At 38.0% G+C, this 20,269-nt stretch overlaps 1 protein-coding gene across 1 annotated transcript in view; it reads right to left on the bottom strand.

Moving 5' to 3' along the window:
- The window catches only part of LOC106876751 (receptor-transporting protein 4), a 35,129-nt gene that overhangs the window by 12,873 nt on the left and 1,987 nt on the right, over nucleotides 1-20,269 (bottom strand). The window contains exon 2 of the mRNA XM_089360788.1: nucleotides 162-224. Coding sequence (XP_089216914.1) covers nucleotides 162-224 — 63 coding nt within the window. The remainder of the gene's footprint in view (nucleotides 1-161; nucleotides 225-20,269) is intronic.

The raw sequence follows: 20,269 nt of genomic DNA, 5'->3' as shown, positions 1-20,269 counted from the left end.
CGCGAGTCCGCTGCCCTAACCACTGGACCATTGCACCTCCGCACTCTCATAACGTAAAGACTGACGAAATGCCTCGAAGCATTTTGCCCCGAAATGTTAACGATTCTGCCAGCTCGCCGCCTTAATCCTTTGAAATATATTGAAATATGTACTTCACTTACCTTGAAGATGGAATACTGATAGGTGAAGCATTTGTATTAATATTATCCACGCACAGGTATACTCTGAAATTGTAAAAAAAAAAAAAAAGATTAATTACATTATAATTATGCATATATGTTCAAGTATGATTTCTCTCTCTATTTCCATATTTTTCTCGGATTATTCTTATATTGAGTCAATTTCTCCAAGAAACTTCATGCGTATAGGCATCCACACTTGCATACACACACTTAATTATAACGGAGAGAGAAGCAGTTAAAACATCTCCAAATAAACATGATGAACAAGCAGAATTGTTAGCACGTCGGACATAATGCTTAGCGGCGAGTCGGCGTTTGTTCAGGACTTTTACGTTCCGAGCTCAAATCCCCTAGAGTCAACTGAGTCTTTCATCCCCTAGGGGTCGATAAAATAGAGTACTAGTCCAGTACTGGGGCCGACGTAATCGACTTGTCCCCTTCCTTCAAAATATTGGTTACTTATACGTCATGGAAACCAGGTAACTGATCTTATGAGTACCAGGGTTTAAGAAAAATATGTGACCAAAGCTACAGTAACCTTCCTAGTCAGTTTAAAATGTATAGTAGAATTCTTAATAATTCCAAGCTGAAAGTTTTCATAAAGATGTAATTTTTATGGCCTGTTTTGATTTTTGGTGTTATGGTCATCCTTTTCCAATCAAATCGTAAAATCAGTTATTCATTGGGAGATCTCCATGTTTAAATTTATTTACTTATTTGTCACTACCGTATTTTACAAACCACATACGTGAAGTTTCACGTAAGGTTTATTGAATTATAATAAAGAAAACTACTTATCAATTAGATTGGAGTGTATAACTTTTCACTAAATAAGAGCAACTATTAAAATCTACACTGTCAAAAAGATTCTTAAAAATTCAAATTTCAATATATTTTTATCACAATGTGGTTTTGAATATTTTATTTATTATTTGAAGATTTATTATTTATTATTAAAGATTTTTATATATGAATAATATATACACACACACATTTATACATATATATATATATGTGTTATTTCTTTACTACCCACAAGGGGCTACACACAGAGGGGACAAACAAGGACAGACAAACACGGATTAAGTCGATTATATCGACCCAGTGCGTAACTGGTACTTATTTAATCGACCCCGAAAGGAGGAAAGGCAAAGTCGACCTCGGCGGAATTTGAACTCAGAACGTAGCGGCAGACGAAATACGGCTAAGCATTTCGCCCGGTGTGCTAACGTTTCTGCACACACACACACACATACACACATATACATACATATGAGGGGTGGTGAAAAGTTCCAGGCTTTGAGTAAAGGAAAATACAGGAGGATCCTTTTACTATTGTATATTATGTGTACTTCCTTTCTTTGTTTTATCGTATATATTCCTTTTCTTTTATCATTTTATTATATGTAAACCCCCACACGTTAAGCCCGTCTTTGTGGTGTACTCCTCATCCTTCGCCCTGGTGGTAAATAAAAGAAATTATTATCATCACTACTACTACTACTACTACTACTACTACTGTTATTAAGACCGCGAGCCGGCAGAATCGTTAGCACGCCGGGCGAAACGTATCGCAGTATTGTGTCTGTCATCACGTTCTGAGTTCTCTCTAATTCCACCGAGGTCGATTCTGCCTTTCATCCTTTCGGAGTCGATAAATTAAGTATCAGTGAAGCACCGGGGTCGATATAATCGACTAGTACCCTGCCCACAATTTTGAGGCCTTGAGCATCCAGCAGAAAGGATTATTATCATTAATGCAGTGAGCTGGCAGAATCGTTTAGCTTCGCCCGTCGCTACGTTTTGAGTTGAATTTGCCTTTCATCCTCTCGGGGTCGATAAATTAAGTACCAGTGAAACACTGGGGTCGATGTAATCAACTTGCTCCCTTCCCTCAAATGTCAGTTCTTGTGTCAATAGTAGAAAGGATTATTGCTATTATTAGATATCTAAGTTTTATGTCGTACTTCTACGACCTGGTCAATACTTCCCGCTGTTTATCAAATGTATGAAAAAGTGGGTCGAATGTGTATTAATAGGAATAATTTAATGATGTATAGTTAAGAAATGAGATGTCATAATGCACCAATTTACTATCAAGGGTTTGCTTTTCTTTTCTCCTACTTTTCTTTTCCCAAAACGAGGAGTAATAAACATAAATTTGCCAACTCATTGAAAACGCTTTCTAGTTGTTAATGACACTCAAAATCGGTTTCTTTATGGCTAATATTTGACATATTTCTTCTTATTAGAGACAATATAAAACTTGTTAGAAAATATGTCTGCATGGCAGTGAGGTTTTGGAATTTGCTTTGAGACTACATTTTTCTAGTTTGATCCAGCTGTGAAACATCATTGGCAAATGTCTTGCCTTGTTTTCAGTCACCACTCAATCAATTCCTTTTGAGTGAAATTCGATCGATTGAAACTGTGCGGAAGACCACTCCACACACACACACACACACACACACACAAACACACACACGTACACATATATTGTATGGGGGTGGTATTAATAAATAGCTTTAGTTTCTAACGTGGGAATAATTCGAAGTAGATAAAGCTATAAATTATAACGTGCAGAATTTGGGTTGGCAAAAAAAAATCGAATGCTGTCCGTGAGACTCGAACCCGCATCTTCTGTAAACATGACAGACGTTCAACGTTGTACCAAATCAATCCTTCGAATTATCTCCGGCCACTTTGGAAGATTTGCTTTAGTAGTGAGAATTGTATGTCATTTATGTTATAAGAGCCCTTTGTCTGTCCTTGTCTGCCCCCTCTATGTTTAGCCCCTAGTGGGCAATAAAGAAATATATATATATATATATATATATATATATATATATATATATATATATATATATATATATATATATATATATATATATATATATATACACACACACACAGCATGCTTCTTTCAGTTTCCGTCTACCAAATCCACTCACTAGTCTTTGATCGGCTCAAGTCTATAGTAGAAGACACTTGCCCAAGGTGCCACGCAGTGGGACTGAACCCGTAACTATGTGGTTGCGAAGCAAGCTTCTTGTCACACAGCCACGCCTGCGCCTATTTTATCGGCGAATCTATCTTGGTACTCCTGCATAAAGTTAGAGTGAACCTCCACTCACGCTCGAATTTAAAACCTCTTAAAGAGCAAAGCATTGTCTCCCCACCATGAGTAGAGATTTTATGTACGTGAAACACACACACACATACACACCGAGGCAACGTGTTTTAGGAAACATGATATAGGAAAAAAAAAAGACATTTGGTATCTACTTTACTTATTGTTCTATCACTTGAAAAACAAATACTTTGAAAGCGACTGAGCAGAAAACAAGATACAATTGGGTCAAAAGAAGAAAACGAAAAAACCTAGAGATTAGAAGGACAAAATCCTATTGGTAACACTACAGATTAGAATAGAAAGCTGAAATGAAATTGGACGAAACAATGCAATCTTTGTTTATCTAATATAGACATAAGAGTAGAGTAACATACCAAGTTGTATAGTATAAAGCAATGACTACTGAAATACTGAAATTATATAAACTTTTGAAAGTCAACATTGATATATATATATGTCTGTGTACGCGTGTGTGCGTGCGTGCGTGCGCGCGCATATCTATATATCTATATATATATATATATATATATATATATATATATATATATATATATATATATATATGTATGTATGCATGTATGTGTATACATATATATCGTTGCTATTATGCAAAAGTGCCGTAAGTCCAAAACGTTACTTTTGCAGAAAACGAAAAAATAGTTTCACCATTTCATAGCAAAACCGTTGTACTACATTTTTGACAATTTTCATTTCTTGACATCTGAAGCAGCTGGAGATACGATAGTTTGACCAAAAGAACCAGCTATTGCATGCAAAAATAAATATCGAAAAAAAAAGCGCATTTGACCAAATTTGGATATAGTTTAACGCAATAACAACAATATGCATTGCATGTATGTATGTATGTATGTATGTATGTATGTATGTATGCATGTAAGAATGTATGTATATTACATTGCAAACAAACTTTAAAAGGACCGGGAGAGTTACCAGCAGACAACTTTTTTTGTCTTCTAAGAGGTAGATATCCAATCTTTCTCTCGGCTGTTTTCACAGCTATACTGCATTCGAAATTTACTTTAATGTCTGTAACATATATATATATATATATATATATATACATATGCAATCGCCTAAGAATGCCTTCATGGACGAACCTGATATTTCTGTCGATAGACCAGAAATCTTGCAGAGTGCCCTCCCGAGGCTAGACAAGCTGACAAAGTGGTTAAAGATGTTATTTAGAGCAAAAAAGTCATGTAGTCTGACATTTATTAGGGGAGTACAAAAACAAGTAAAATTCAAAATAGCAGGAGAAAGAATATGCAGGAACATTGTCAGATAGGAGTTGCGGGATGCAGATTATGAAACAAGCCGAGGATGAACTAACAGTAATTGATGGTTCAAAGCTACCAGAGAAGTATAAAATATGGTGCCTACAGTTTGTCTTATATTAGCGTCTTCCGTGATCACTTTTAATATACAAGGTGGCACTGTTACAAGTTCAAATCATTGAGCAAAAGCGCAATGTGCTCATTAGAAAGTGACTAGGCCTACCTCCGATACTGAACAGCTCAGTTCTTGACTGCTGAGTCAATACTCAAAATTTACAATCTCTCGAAAACAATTCATCTGAATCTCTTGATGACATATCCCAAAACAAAGAGGAGCTGGTTATCAATATCACCACCTGGGGTCGATGTAAACGACTTTCCCCATCACCGAAATTGCTGGCCTTGTGCCAAAATTTGAAACCAATTATGTTGTCGAGAATCCCTATGAATATTACACGGGGATGAAAACTCTCTCCTAAGCAAATTCTGAGACGTAATTACTTTCTGTCGCCATAAATTTTACAACTCCTTTTCTTGTTACCAGATCGATCCTCTCAAATCGATCAGCTTGTATTTCACCTTTCATTTTCTTCCTAACATTTGCTTTATTCTTTTGCATATAGCTTCATTACCTTCACGACCTCCCTTTTTCAAACTGTATCTTGAAGCTTTCACACTTTAATGTACTTTTGCTTATCTCACACACCCATTTTTTTTTCTTCTTCTCGTCTCTATCACCGTCATATTCCTTTCGCCGTACCATCCCTTCCCAGGGCACATTCTAGACGTTGCTGCTACTAGATATTGTCGTCTAAAGTGAACTATGTCACGACTTCATGACCTGAGGCAACGAAGCAACAACAAGAACAATAATAACAACTCTTTCTTTTGCGCAATTTTCAAGGAGTTTGCGGTTTATTTATTATCTTGTTTCTTTTTTAGAGGATTTCTTGTCTGCATGAAGCAAGCTTTCAACATATATTTGTAAGGACAACAAACTGATGCGAGCAAAAGTCAAATCCGATACCAATCAGAGATTGCACAATATTTTTTATCTTTTATTTGTTCCGGCCATTAGACTGCAGCCATGCTGGAGTAGAACCTTGAAGAATTTTTTTTCTTTATGCGAACGAATCGAGCCGGATAAGTGTTTAAGTGTGGTACTTATACTATCGGTCTCTTTGGACGAACTGCTAGTTAACGGGGACATGAACAAACCAGCGCTGGTTGTCAAGCAGTGGTTGGAGACAGAGCCTCAAAGATACACACACGCAAACAAACAAGATGAGGACAAATATCCATCAAATGTAAATAATGTAAATATTGTACATAATTCCTCATGTCTTAAAAATAGAACTGTAATATATATATATATATATATATATATATATATATATATATATATATATATATATATATATATATATATGCATATATATACATATGTGTGCGTATGTGTGTGGGTGTGTGTATGTGTGTGCGAGTGAGTGTGTGTGTGTGTGTGTGTATGTGTGTGTGTGTGTGTGTGTGTATGTGTGTGTGTGTGTACGACGAGCTTTTAGTTTCCGTTCACCTAATCCACGCACAAGGTTTTGATCGACCCGAGACTATAGTAGAAAACGCTCGCCCAAGGCGCCATACAATGGAGTTGAACCCGGAATAACGTGGTTGGGAAGAAAACTTCTTGCCACGTAGCCAAGCCAGCGTCTACGATAGGTAAATTTAAGATATTAAACGCATGGAGTTTCCCGAGAAGTAGATAGATAGACAGACAGACAAAATGACAGATAGATAGATAGATAAATAGATAGATAGATAGATAGATAGATAGATAGATAGATAGATAGATAGATAGATAGATAGATAGATAGATAGATCTTAGTGTTAACACATTTAATGCACAAAGTGTACGTTGCAAGGAAAAATCGAAATTAGTAAATAAGTATTACTTTAGCCTTGCATGCGCGCGCGTGTTAGGAATCAGTCACGTTTTCATTTTTTCCAGTCACGATCGGAGAAATCTCTCCAAATATTTTCGCTGCTTTGTCTCCTTCTCATCAGCGAAACTCTTTTACTTCGTAATATTTTCTACTATAGGCACAAGGCCTGAAATTTGTGGGGAGCGGGGTCTAGTAGATAATATTCACCTTATTTCTCAACAGGTACTTTTTTTATGAACCCCGAAAGGCTGAAAGGCAAAGTCGATTTCGACGGAATTTGAATTCAAAATAGAAAGACGGACGAAATGCCACAGAGCATTTCGTCCGGAGTGCTACCAATTTTGCATGCTCGCCGCCTTATTCATTCTTTTACTTATTGTTACAATATTGAAGAGCCGGTGTTTATTGCAAGAGTATGAATGCAGGACAAATTTATGAATAAATATATATGTCGTGTTATATTTGACTAGGTCCTGTTGTTAGATCTAATTCCGAGAAATTCTCAACCTAATTCCGAGAAATCTTCTTGTCAGGGTAAGTAGACTATTACGTCAAAACAAACTCTTTCTTTGGCTCTGTTTTCACTGAAAATGCCACGGAGTTTCCTTTTCCTTCCTCTTCGTTTAGACACGTAAAGCCAAGAGTGATGTTTGTGACATAATCATTTTTAGAATTTTCATTGACAGTTTTCGGTGAATGTTTGTACCATTTGTTGTCTACCCTAATTTCGTAGTGTTTGCATATCATATATCAATCATGCCGGCTTGTGTACTCTGACTTGACCTTAAAAATGTGATCGATTGTTATCTTGTACTCACTGCACATTCTACATTTCCTTTTCTTATTTTTGTTGGAGTTTAGTAAATGTAGTTTATGTGAAGATGTTTGCTTTCTCATATGTCTCTGCATATATTATAAAGCTATTTTCATGGTGTCTTTTATTTTCTTTGCGTTTTAAAATGGTGCTCTGTTTTTTAAACAGCAGCGGCTACGACATTGTTAACCTTTCTATTTGTACATAATTATACATTTTTAAACAGAAGTATTTTCATTGCATTTAAAGTGACCTGGCAGACTCGTCAGCATGACGGACAAAAGGCTTAGCGCATTTCTTCCGGCATTTCTTCTAAGTTCAAATCCAGCCGAGATCAACCTTGCTTTTTATCTTTCCGAGTTGATAACCCGTAGAGCACTGGGTTCGATATGATCGACTAGAGCTTTCACCCCCAAAATTACAGACCTTACAGCTATAATAGAAAGAAATTATTATTTCTAGTGCATGTAAAGCGACGAGTTAGCAGACTCGTTAGCACGTCAGATGAATGTTTAGCAGTTTTTCTTCCGGCTAAGTTCGTTATGAGTTCAAATCCCACCGTCGTTTCGGAGTTGATAAAATAAATAGCAATGGAATACCGGATTCGATGTAATTGACTTGGTCCCTCTCTGAAAACATTTTTTATTGCGTTTAAGATGACATGGTAGGACAGAGAGCTGGCAGAATTGTTAGAGCAGTGGTTCTCAACCATTTTTCCCCCTTTGGACCACTTAGATTACTATTTTATTTTGGTAGACCACCATAGCCATTCAATATTTAAAAACTAGGTGACGAGCTGGCAGAAACGTTAACGCGCCGGGCGAAATGCTTAGCAGTATTTCGTCTGCCGTTACGTTCTGAGTTCAAATTCCGCCGAGGTTGACTTTGCCTTTCATCCTTTCGGGGTCGGTAAATTATGTACCAGTTACACACTGGGGTTGATGTAATCGACTTAATCCCTTTGTCTGTCCTTGTTTGTCCCTTCTATGTTTAGCTCCTTGTGGGCAATAAAGAAATAAGAAACGTTAGCACGCCGGGCGAAATACTTAGTGGTATTTCGTCTGCTTTTACGTTCTGAGTTCAAGTTCCGCCGTGGTCGATAAATTAAGTACTAGTTGCATACTGGGGCCGATCTAATCGACTGTCCCCCTCCCCAGAATTTCGGGCCTTGTGCCTAGAGTAGAAAAGAATATTTAAAAACTAGTTTTATTGATGCTTCTTTCAAAATTCCTATTTTGCTTTTTACTCGTTAACTTGTGTAGGTCCAACTATGTAAAATGTTAGAGAAAGCAACGTAATAAATACCTCTAAATCAAAATTTTTCATGAACCCTTAAAATACTAATGTGGGTCCTCAGTTTACTATTTTACTTGCACGGACATCCAGAAATCTTATATGGACCCCAGGTAAGAACAATTGGGGTTTCTGGTGTTTGTTATATCATATTCTTTCTATAGGTATTTAATAATGCTGGCATTATTTCCAGCGGGTAAGCCGGTGAGCTGGCAGAATCGTTAGGACACCCGGTAAAATGCTTAGCGGCGTTTCGTCCGCCTTTACGTTCTGAGATCAAATTCCGCCGAGGTCACCTTTACCTTTCATCCTTTTGGGGTCGATAAAATAAGTACCAGTCGAGTACTGGAGTCGATGTAATCGACTTAACCCCTTCCTGAAACTGTTGGCCTCGTGCTGAAATTTGAAATCATAATTTTCAATGGATGAACACCTCCCTTGTGGTGATGGTGTGTATGTGTGTGCATGGCTTAGTGGTTAGGGTTTTCGGCTCACGATCGTGAGGTCGTAAGTTCGATTCTCGGCGGCGCTTTGTCTTCGTTGTCCAATATATCTGATGACATATTATAAATTAATAAGATCATGCTAGTGTGAATGCAATTCAGTGAAAAAGCATTCAATACGGTGGAGTTGAGCGAAATAATATCTATTGAAAGCAGAGCCTTACTACATCGCTATTCACGTTTTGCGTTCCGCTTGATCTGGCCTTTAGTGTTACCTGTCTTCTTATTCAAAATTCAAGGCAGAAGTATTACACGCACAATGCCCGCTGATAAAACCATACAACGGGTTTAGGTTTCAATAACAATGACATATTAAAAAAATTATATAAAAATATAGAAATCAAGTTCATTAATGTAAAGGATGTAGAAAAAATAAACTATAACAGATTAATAAGAACAGTGGTTTTGAAAAGCCAGTGAAGTGGTCGTAATATGGTTTATCAAATACGTATTCTGGAGGACGCGTTGCCTAGTGATTAGGGCCCAGCACTCACGATCGCGAGATCGTGCTTTTAGTTTCTTGACCAGGTTGTGTGTTGTACGCTTGAGCAAAACACTTCGTCTCACGTTGCTCTACGATCGCTCCGTCTTTTGACACGTGGTACACTCGGCACCTGTTCAGGCAATGTCGATTTAATGGAGAGAGTGGACTAATGTACAGCACATACGTTTGATCACTACAAACGTATCATCTGTGTAGGCCGTTCGGCAAAAGCTGGATACGCATTCGTCGTCTTCGACTAGAAAGTCCATCATCATTCAGGATAGTTAATGATAGCAAGCGTGAGAAAATATCAAAACTGGTAAAATGGGATTATGAGAAAAAGGGGACAAAAATATACTCTCGAAGAATAAATATATTGTTTAAATATAGTTTCGATGTCAGTGGAATATGTTGTAATAAGTTATAGACTGTTATTGGTTTAAATGACTGGGTTTTATTGAAGGACATAGTTGTTTATGATAAGCAATAACCCCCCCCCCCCACACACACACACACACACGGCGGACTCCTTTCAGTTTCTGTCTACAAAATCTACTCACAAGGCTTTGGTCGACCCGGGGCTGTTGTTGAAGACATTTGCTCAAGATGCCATGTTGTGGGACTGAGCACAGAACCATGTGTTTGGGAAGCGAACTTCTTACAACACAACTACACTTCCGCCTATAAGCATGTGCGTGTGTGGAGGCGCGTGGCTAGGTGGTTAGGGTGTAGCACTTTTGAACGTAAGATTGTAGTTTCGACTACTGGACCGAGCGTTGCCTTGTGTTCTTGACCAGAATACTTCACTTCACCTTACTCCGGTTCGCTCGGCTGGCCAAAATGAAAACGACTGTGACGGATCGGCGTCCCGCCCAGAGAAGAGTATATATGCCACAGAATCCAGTAAACTGACCTTATGAACCTATGGCTTGTGAAGGAGCTTTGGCCATCTTTGAATATGTAGTAAGAAGCTTGCTTCCCAGCCACATGGTTCCGGGTTCAATCTCACTGTGCGACATCTTGGATAGGTGTCTACTATTATAACCTCGGGCCGACCAAAGCCTTGTGAGTGGATTTGGTGGACAGAAACCCATTATGTGTGTGTGTGTGTGTGTGTGTGTGTGTGTGTGGAACACTGTTCACGCGTTCCCCGTCCCCAAACAATTCACTGCACTTTCACTGAGATGGTATCATTCCGCTTTTAACCTAAATTGACATTTCTTGACGATAAATAAAAACATCTTTTATCATTTGCAACATTCTTTTCATGACTGAATGTTATCTCAAACAATACAAATGGTAGGTAGATAAGCTATTCTCATTCTGAAGTGTCTACAGAATAAACTAATATTTTTCCATTATTTTGCATAGCCTACCCTACCTTCTACACTGGTTTAGTTATAATCATTTTCTTAACTATTAGATGTCTTTGAGAATCATAGACTAATGTTTTAGTGAGACTAAAAGAGTAATATATATATATATATATATATATATATATATATATATATATACTTTCACTTGTCTCAGTCATTTGACTGCGGCCATGCTGGAACACCGCCCCAAAGGGGTTTTTAGTCGAACAAATCGACCCCAGGACTTATTCTTTGTAAGCCTAGTATTTATTCTATCGGTCTTTTGTCGAACCGCTAAATTACGGGGACATAAACACACCAACATCTGTTGTCGAGCGATGGTTGGGGGACAAACAAAAACACAAAGATATAAATCTATACACACACACATACATACATATGTATACACAACGGGCTTCTTTCAGTTTCCGTCTACCAAATCCACTCACAGGGCTTTGGTCGGCCCGCTATAATAGAAGACACTTGTCCAAGGTGCTCTGTAGTGGGACTGAACGAGGAACCATGTGTTAGGGAACCAAGTTCCTTACCACACAGCCACGCCTGCCCCTATATATGTGTGTGTGTGTATATACGCGTTTAAATCTAAAATGCCCTTTGCATATACGCGTTTAAATCTAAAATGCCCTTTGCATTTTTCAGTGCAAGGACCCTATTAGGCATGCTACTGATCAGATGGCGAATATTTTCTTAACGAATTTCATGCCATTTTTCACGTAGCAGTCTCAAAAGATCTGGTTTTGAGGATGCTTTCTTGTTCTTTTTACAAAGTGTCCTGTCCATTATGCCCCAGAGGTGTTCAATAGGGCTCATATATGGTGACTGGCTTGACCATGGAAGCTTTCTAATGCCATTCTCTTCCAATCAATCTTGGGTATTTTCAGCTGTATGACAAGGAGCCCCATCTTCCATAAATAGTCTTCTTTAATCATTTTACCACTGAAGAAGATTGGAAGGAGTCCTTTCTGCAATATAGACACATATTTATCTGAGTTATTTTTCCCTCCCGCACACTCCACCAACTCTGATCGACCATTGCTCCAAATTGCTCCCCAGACATTCACAGAATAGCCACCATGTTTCATTGTTGGCTGCAACCTTTTCACATCAATTTCTTGATCACAGAGTCTCCAGACTCACGCTCGACTACTGTCAGAAAATACAGCAAATTTGGAGCCATCAGAGAATATGACAGTGTCTCAAAATGCTAGTGACCTCTCCACCATCTCACTGGGCCAATCTTTTCTCCGCTTTATATTGGCTGGTTGAAGAAGTGGCCTCCTTCTTGCTGCCCTGCCATAGTAGCCAAATTTGTGAAGATACCCGACAGTTGTTCTGGGACTGACATCAACATATTTTGCTCTGTCAGAGGCCTCGCAGCGTGGATTATCCTCCACACTTCTTTTAACAGAGCAAAGGATCCTGTCAGAGGGTCCTGGTCGACCTGAGCAATATGATATGGACTCTTTCCTCTCTCTGGGGAATTTCACAATCACTCAATTAACTGTAGAAAGTGGGATCCCAATGTTTTTTTGCGAGTTTATGTTGACTAAGTCCACCTTCAGGTTGACCCACTATACAGCCTCTTTGAAATTCGGACAGTTCCAAGGCTTCTTTTGTACATGGCATGTTTAAACAGTCACTTACAGAACCTGAAACATAAAAATGTCAATTAATAGATAATATAAACCTTTTCAAGTTAAACATGAAACGATGTTTTGTGGGGTGTCTATTTACTTCTGTCATGTGTGTGTGTGTTGGGGGGCTGTATTTATAATATTGTGTCTGAGGTGAGTTATTCTGTTTTAAAGCCTTGCCACTTAACAGACGTGTCATTTGTTTTGCTGCTGCCATGTTGATTGTAGGTGTATCGTTTTAAATTACCGTTGTTATTGGAATGTTACCACTTCGCTGAATTGTTACTAATTTTTGCTGTTTTCTTTATCTTTTTGACACATTGCCTGTTTTAGCAGGTTTGTTTTTCGTTAATTCCCCCTGTTTAGGGGCGAATTATGTTTACTTTTTTTCTTCTGTGTATTCAAACATGGATATCGAACTAACAGGATACGCCCCACTTCCAATATGAGTGGTGTTCTCGGTCTATTATTTTAACTTCATCTCACACACACACACACACACACACACACACACACACACACACATATATATATATATATATATATATGTATGTATGTTTCTGTATGGTAAGAAGCTTGCTTCCCAACTACATGGTTCCGGGTTCAGCCCCATTGTGTGACACCTTGGACATGTGTCTTCTACCATACGGCCCGTCGTATATGTGTGTGTTTGTGTTTGTCCCCCACCACCGTTTGACAACCGGCGTTGATGTGTCATGTCCCTTAGCAGTCAGGCTAAAGACGCCGATAGAGAAAGTACCAGGTTTAAAAATTCATTTGACCAAAAATTCTTCAAGGCAGTGCCCCAGCATGGCTGCTGTCAAATGACTGAAACGAATAGAAAGGCAAAATAATAAAAGATAGATGATAATATAATATACAGGGTTGGCCGAAAGTCGCCCGACAGTAAATCAAAATTCCATAAAATACCATTTGTAATTCTGTAAAAATATGTCGCTCAAGAAGGACTTCAGTTTGAACAATTTTAATGATGTTTCGTATTTAGATGCTTTTATTACATCCATTCAGTTGTTAAAGATAAATAAATCTTGGAACTAAAATGGGTTTGATTTACTGTCATTGAATTTTGGCCAACCCTGTATATATATATATATATATATATATATATATATATATATATATATATATATATATATATAATAAAGGTTATGAAGGGTAATGGAGTCAACCAGACCCTAAAGATACAGGTACTACCGAGTAAGTGCTGTATACCGACTAGTTATGCCCCAGATGTGGTTGTAACATGAATGGGGAATATAACTTGGGTCGTGTATTAGTGTGTATATATAAAAAAAAAACAGAATGAGATAAAGAGACCAATAGCATAAGTAAATTTATATTTACTTATCTACATTCTACATAAAATATACATTTACTTATGCCATTGGTCTCTTTATCTCATTCTTTTATATATACATAGTAAAAGATAAAAGATAATAAGCATATATAAGCGTTGTTGCTAACATCTGAGTTATTCAACTGGACTAAAGACAGAAGTCATTCTATTGATAATAAAATCGATACGGTTCTATCTTCAAGAGGAAGCTTTCACAGCAATAGGGATATTGACAGGCGTTACTTTCAGAAGTGAAGGTGAGATGAGGCGGCTTATGATCGGTTGAGAAAGCCTTTTTTACAGAAAGACTCAGCCATCGCTGCTGGATGCCAACGTCAGAATTTAATACATAAAATTTTCAAACATGAAGAGACGTACGAATCTGGAGTTGAAAGTGAATGACTCCATAAGTACTCAGTCGCTGATGTTATCTCATACGACTTTAGTCTTGCTGGACAAATCTATTTGAATAAGAACGTGGTGGTGAAAACATTATACAACGAGGAAAATAGTATTTTAAATGTAAATTTGTACACTGTAAACAATGCCAGCATTGTGATGTAGTTAATTTTATCCTGGATCGAGATCACTACATCAGATTATATTTCGATGTGTCTGTTTTGTAATTCAAGAACAAAAGATTAACTTCAAAATATCTTACTTTTTTATTCTATATTTTTTAGCTTGTTCCAGTCATTTGACTGCGGCCATGCTGGAGCACCATCTTGATGGGTTTTTAGTCGAACTGATCGACTCCGAGACTTCTTTTTTTAAAGCTTAGTACTTATTCTATCATTCTCTTCTACTGAACCACTAAGTTACGAGGACGCAAGCACATCAACACAGGTTGTCAAGCGGTGATGAGTGGGGAGAACAGACACAGACATAAAGACACACACTCACTCACACACACACACACACATACTTATACATCTACATGTATACTTACATGCATAAATGACTTTAAATGAATATACATACATATATATATATACATATATATATATACATATATAAGACACTGTAAGATTGGGTATTTATCCTTGTAAAGGAGGAAAAAACTTGCTCGAAGGTGGCTACGGAATTCGAACCTGTATCCTTCAGATACCGGCTGAGTGTGCTACTACTGAGCTAAACGGCCCCTGACAACAATTGTTGTCAATTGTAAAGCTAAATAACAGATTTTCGAATGCGACAACATTTTATAAACAAAATTTGGAAGCGTCGACTGAGTTCGGTATTTTACAAACAAGAAACAAAATTTCGAATGCATTGAGTCTGTAAGAACATCAGAAGGAGATTGAATATTTATCTTTATAAGATGGAAAAAGTTGCCAGCAGGCGGTCACGGGAGTCGAAACTGTACCCCTCAGATACCGGCGAGTGCTCTACCATAGATACATACCTTTAAAATCTGACGATAAAAGTCACCTTCTAGCAAGCAGCTTAAACAAAAAGACCTTCTCACAAAGAAAGTCCTTTTGTGGTATGACGAGAAGGTGACATTTGAATCACCAAAGTCCAAATAGATATATTTATCAATGACAAGAAGTTTATCAAATCTTAAGTTACACTTTAAGAATTGGGATGGCTAAATTCGGTTGAATCGAGTCTCTCTTTCATCCTTCCAGTGGCAATCATAATTGTACCAGTAATGAATTGCGGTCACACTTAATTGATTTTTGTCCTCTCTGTGTCTTTGTACAAATGCTAGAAATTGTAATTTTGTTGTTGTTTAGCTCCACATCATCTCTGATAGAACAGGCCTACAAACAAAAATGTCGTAAATTGTAACAACACCATTTTGCTTTTTCTTTTTGCAGAAATTTGGAAACGACATGCTGTACTTTATATATATTTCTATATATACATATACAATAATCCTTTGAGATTTCAGATATTTTTTCTGAATCTCCCTGATTCTTTTAATGTGCTTGTTCCCTGGTATTAAATTGATATTAATTAATATCCAATTTTTTACCCTATTGTTTAATTTATTTATAAGATCAAAAGTAGTCACTTGTCTCTTGAAGATCAAAAGTAGTCACTTGTCTCTTGAAGATCAAAAGTAGTCACTTATCACGGAAGGTGTATCGTGAACTGAAACAACGGTGAGAAGTTGAGCCAAACCTTTTTTCGAAGGTCATCACTGGTGACGAACGCTGGTGCTAAGGCTACGACTCGGAAACGAAGGAGCAATCAGGTCAATTGAAGCATTCAATTTCACCACGCCCCCTAAAGTGCGTCAAGTGAAGTCCAATGTCAAGACGATGTCTTATTTGTTTCATCGATGCGAAAGGAATTGTCTACACAGATTTTGTTCCTCCTGGTTAAACTGTTAACCAGGCATTTTACTTGGAAGTTCTGAAGCGTTTGTGAGACACGGCGAGACAAAAACACCCCGACCAGTGGCAAAGTGGAGAGTAATAGTTTCATGACGACAATACACTTTTGCACACCGCCTTGAGTGTGAGACAGTTTTTGACCAAAGCTGGTATAACTCTGTTTACCTATTCTCCCTATTCACCCGTTCATACTCTCTACAACATTTTTTTGTTCCCCCGAATGAAAAAAGTCCTGAAAGGAAAACGTTTTTCCCGGACCGACCTTTGTATTGTGTTCTTGAGCAAGACACTTTATTTCATGTTGCTCCAGTTCACTCGGCTGTAGAAATGAGTTGCGACGTCACCTGTCTTTCCCTTGGATAACATCAGTAGCGTGGAGAGGAAAGGCTGGTATGCATGGGCGAGTGCTAGACTTCCATAAAAAAAAAGGACCTTACCTAGACTTGTACCTCGGAAGGGAACTTTCTAGGTACATCCCATAGACATTCATAACTGATGAGAGGCTTTACCCTTTATATATATATATATATAATCATACGTTTTTGTATTTAAAAATTGTGTTATGAATGGTGAACATTTACGTAAAAGGCAGTATCACAATGACGAATTACTGCCATATTTTTCTGATAAATAACAAGAGCAAAGACTTTAAGAATTTTATCAATGGTTTCTTTCATTGTTTTGAATGGATATGCCGTTTTCTATCATTGACATAACTGTCGTCATGTTTGACGTAAGGACGTGTATCTAATTATGTATTATAATTAACAACCTAAGAGTCATAGTACAAACGCTTACGTTGCTACTTTTATCAAAAATGTTTTATGAATTATTCTAAAACTATTTTCGGTCTTTTGAGCTGTTTTCTATGTGCCGCCCGGAGCGGCTCTTGAATTTGTAGACACACTGCTCCACCCCACCGGACCTACAAACTTATGTACGCTTATACAGCAGACCCAAAAGCGCCGCTCGAAGCGAACCTCTCCCTTGTTCTCCCATCGTTCCATAGCTACACTACTGCTTAAATACATTTTATTGTGAAAAGAAGCTCGTCAATCTTCCGATCAAAGCAAGGAAATAATGTTTCCATTGGTTTTTTCCAATTGCTCATGCTATTTGTCATTCGCAACTCTTAACTGAGGTGTCACCGCTTTTCAGCGAGGGGACCGAACGGACAGCACCGAAACAGATACCAAAATGTATCTTATCCGATACTCTAACAATTGCGCCAACCCACTTCTCTGGACTTCTGTAATGTTTTTATCGATTTCGAAAGGATAAAACGCAAAGTGGGATTTCAACTCAGAGTGGGTGGTGAGTATCGCAAAACTGCTGCGAGGCATTTTATCCAACTTTCTAACGACTCTGCCAATCAGACCTCAAATTATATTCTATCTGCTTCTTTAAAAATGGAAGGTCATTGGATAATTTAATCTTACGTTCACTATATCTGAGATAAATCACATCTGAAAAGATTGGATGGTCACGGTCAGAACGTCTCTGATCAGGGTCTACACAGAAGGTGATACTAAACAACGAAAACCACTATTGGTTTCAAATTTTGGCATAAGGCCAGGAAGATCGAGGGATGGGGTTAAGTCAATTACATTGACCCCAGTTCTCGACTGGTACTTATTTTATCGACCCCGAAAGGATGAAAAGCAAAGTCGACTCCGGCGGAATTTGACCTCAGAAGGTAATAACGAACGAAATACCGCTAAGCTCGGCGTGCTTAACGATTCTGCCAGCTCGCGGCCTTCACAACGAAAACCGCTATTAAAATATTAAAATTAGAAAGAAAGAAAGAAAGAAAGAAAGAAACAAAGAAACAAACAAACAAACAAACAAACAAACAGCTGGAATCAGTTATTACAAAAGCTAACATTGATGGATGTATTCCTAGATACAGTATCTCTGAAATAAAAGACGGAATGATTTCGGTTAGAATCCATTTCATTATACGATATCTGCACGACAAGGGCTGGCCTGGAGATAAACAGTCTAACAATGTTTTTATTAATGACTTTAATACAATATTATGTGTTACTTCATAACGAATAATGTAAAACGTTAAGTAAGTTCGGAGAAAACCAAGATGGGTGCAGGCACGGGTTTATTGTTAAGAAGCTCGCTTTGCAACTACAGCTCAAACCAAAGAAGTATCTAAAGGAAAACATAATAATAGCGCTACCAATAAGGAGGGGACAACTAGCGTTAATTGAGGAAGATTAGAAGATTTTAGATGATTTGCTGGAAGTAATGAGCAAAGAAGTAAGAAAAAGATTGCCAGCATTAAAAGGTACCAACAGAAGGAAGCTGCTAGATATGACTAAGGAAGTAGATTCTGTTATCAGTAGGATAGATGCTAAAAATATAGGAGACACTAATTTACTGATCTATGCAGAAGGGGTAGCAGTCACCAGAAGATTAGATATCTCACAGGGAAAGATTAAAAAAGAGGATATATGGAAAAGGCGACTACAAAATAAAGTGAAGACTTTAAGACAAGATCGGAGTAGAATAGAAGCCTGGAAACTGAACAGCAGGCATCTCTCTCCTTCTCAAATCCTCCGGTTTACAAACGAAAGTGCAGAGTGGGCCCATTCACACGGGCCATCCTCGCTACATTCACCCACCTTTCAACAAATTTACTAGCTCAGGATTTCCCGATCTACTCTCATGGTCTTTTTCAAGTTCCACTTGAAAGAGTCAATGAAGGCTTGACCGAAGAGGAAAGTATCTGTCTTCAGTCCTTTCAATCTCGTCCACAACACTGCCTCTTTCGCCATAGCCACCAGACAGAGAAGAATTGCCTTTCCTTCCCGGCCAAAGAAAGGTAGCGGGGTGATCTTCACGATGGACTTGGCTGATAACCAGAACAATCCTACACTCGACAACAGCTGTTCAACAAAGCTCCACAAGTCAATAATGCACGGACACTGGACAAGTGCATGCAGGGCGGTTTCGTCGCCCTACGCACACCTCGGACAAATCCATCTGACAGTACTTCTGTGTCTGTAGAGCTTGTCTCGAACCGGCAGAGCCCCCGGTACCACTGTCAGGCCAAGGATTTCGGGAAGTTATCCATAGGTCTCGGCCCGAAAGTCCTCCGGAAAAGACCAGTTAATTGATCCCTCCCGACGCTTAGAGTTTCCCCGAGGACGTCGTAGCTCTTTCCATCCACTAATTCCCTATGGAACTCCATAGTGGAATTTCCACCGACCGCGTTGCCCGACTGGCAGAAAGCTGTGAGCGCTTGCCGACACTTAAGGTGCCAAGCGCTCTTTCTGGATCTGCGCTTGATCCAGGACTGTTAGCTCCGTCAAATAATAATCATACTTTTTACTATAGACACAAGGCCTGAAATTTGTGGGGAGAGGACTGGTCGATTATATCGACCCCAGTGTTTCACTGGTACTTAATTTATCGACCCCGAAAGGACCTGAAATTTGTAGGAGGTGGCAGGGGATGGGTCTAATCAATTACATCAACCCCTGTGCTCAACCGGTACTGAAAGGGGTGAAAGACAAAGTTCACCCTTGGCAGCATTTGAACTCAGAATGTAAAGACGAACGAAATACGGCAAAACATTTTGTCCGACGATCTGACGATTCTACCAGCTCATCGCCAATAATAAATAAATTGAAGAATTTCTTTACTGATACAAAAATGTTATAGTGGAATTGAACCCAGTACCAAGTGGTTGGGAAGTAAACTTTTTACAACACCGACCCGCCTATATGTATATGTATATATATATATATATATATATATATATATATATATATATATATATATATATATATATATATATATATATATATATATATATATATATATATATATATATATATATATATATATATATATATATATATATATATATATATATATATATATATATATATATATA

The sequence above is a fragment of the Octopus bimaculoides genome, chromosome 12, assembly GCF_046866305.1.
Source record: "Octopus bimaculoides isolate indiv1 chromosome 12, ASM4686630v1, whole genome shotgun sequence".
NCBI classification, from domain to species: domain Eukaryota; kingdom Metazoa; phylum Mollusca; class Cephalopoda; order Octopoda; family Octopodidae; genus Octopus; species Octopus bimaculoides.
The sequence above is the reverse complement of the archived record's forward strand: the minus strand, read 5'-3'. Positions and strand labels throughout refer to the sequence as shown.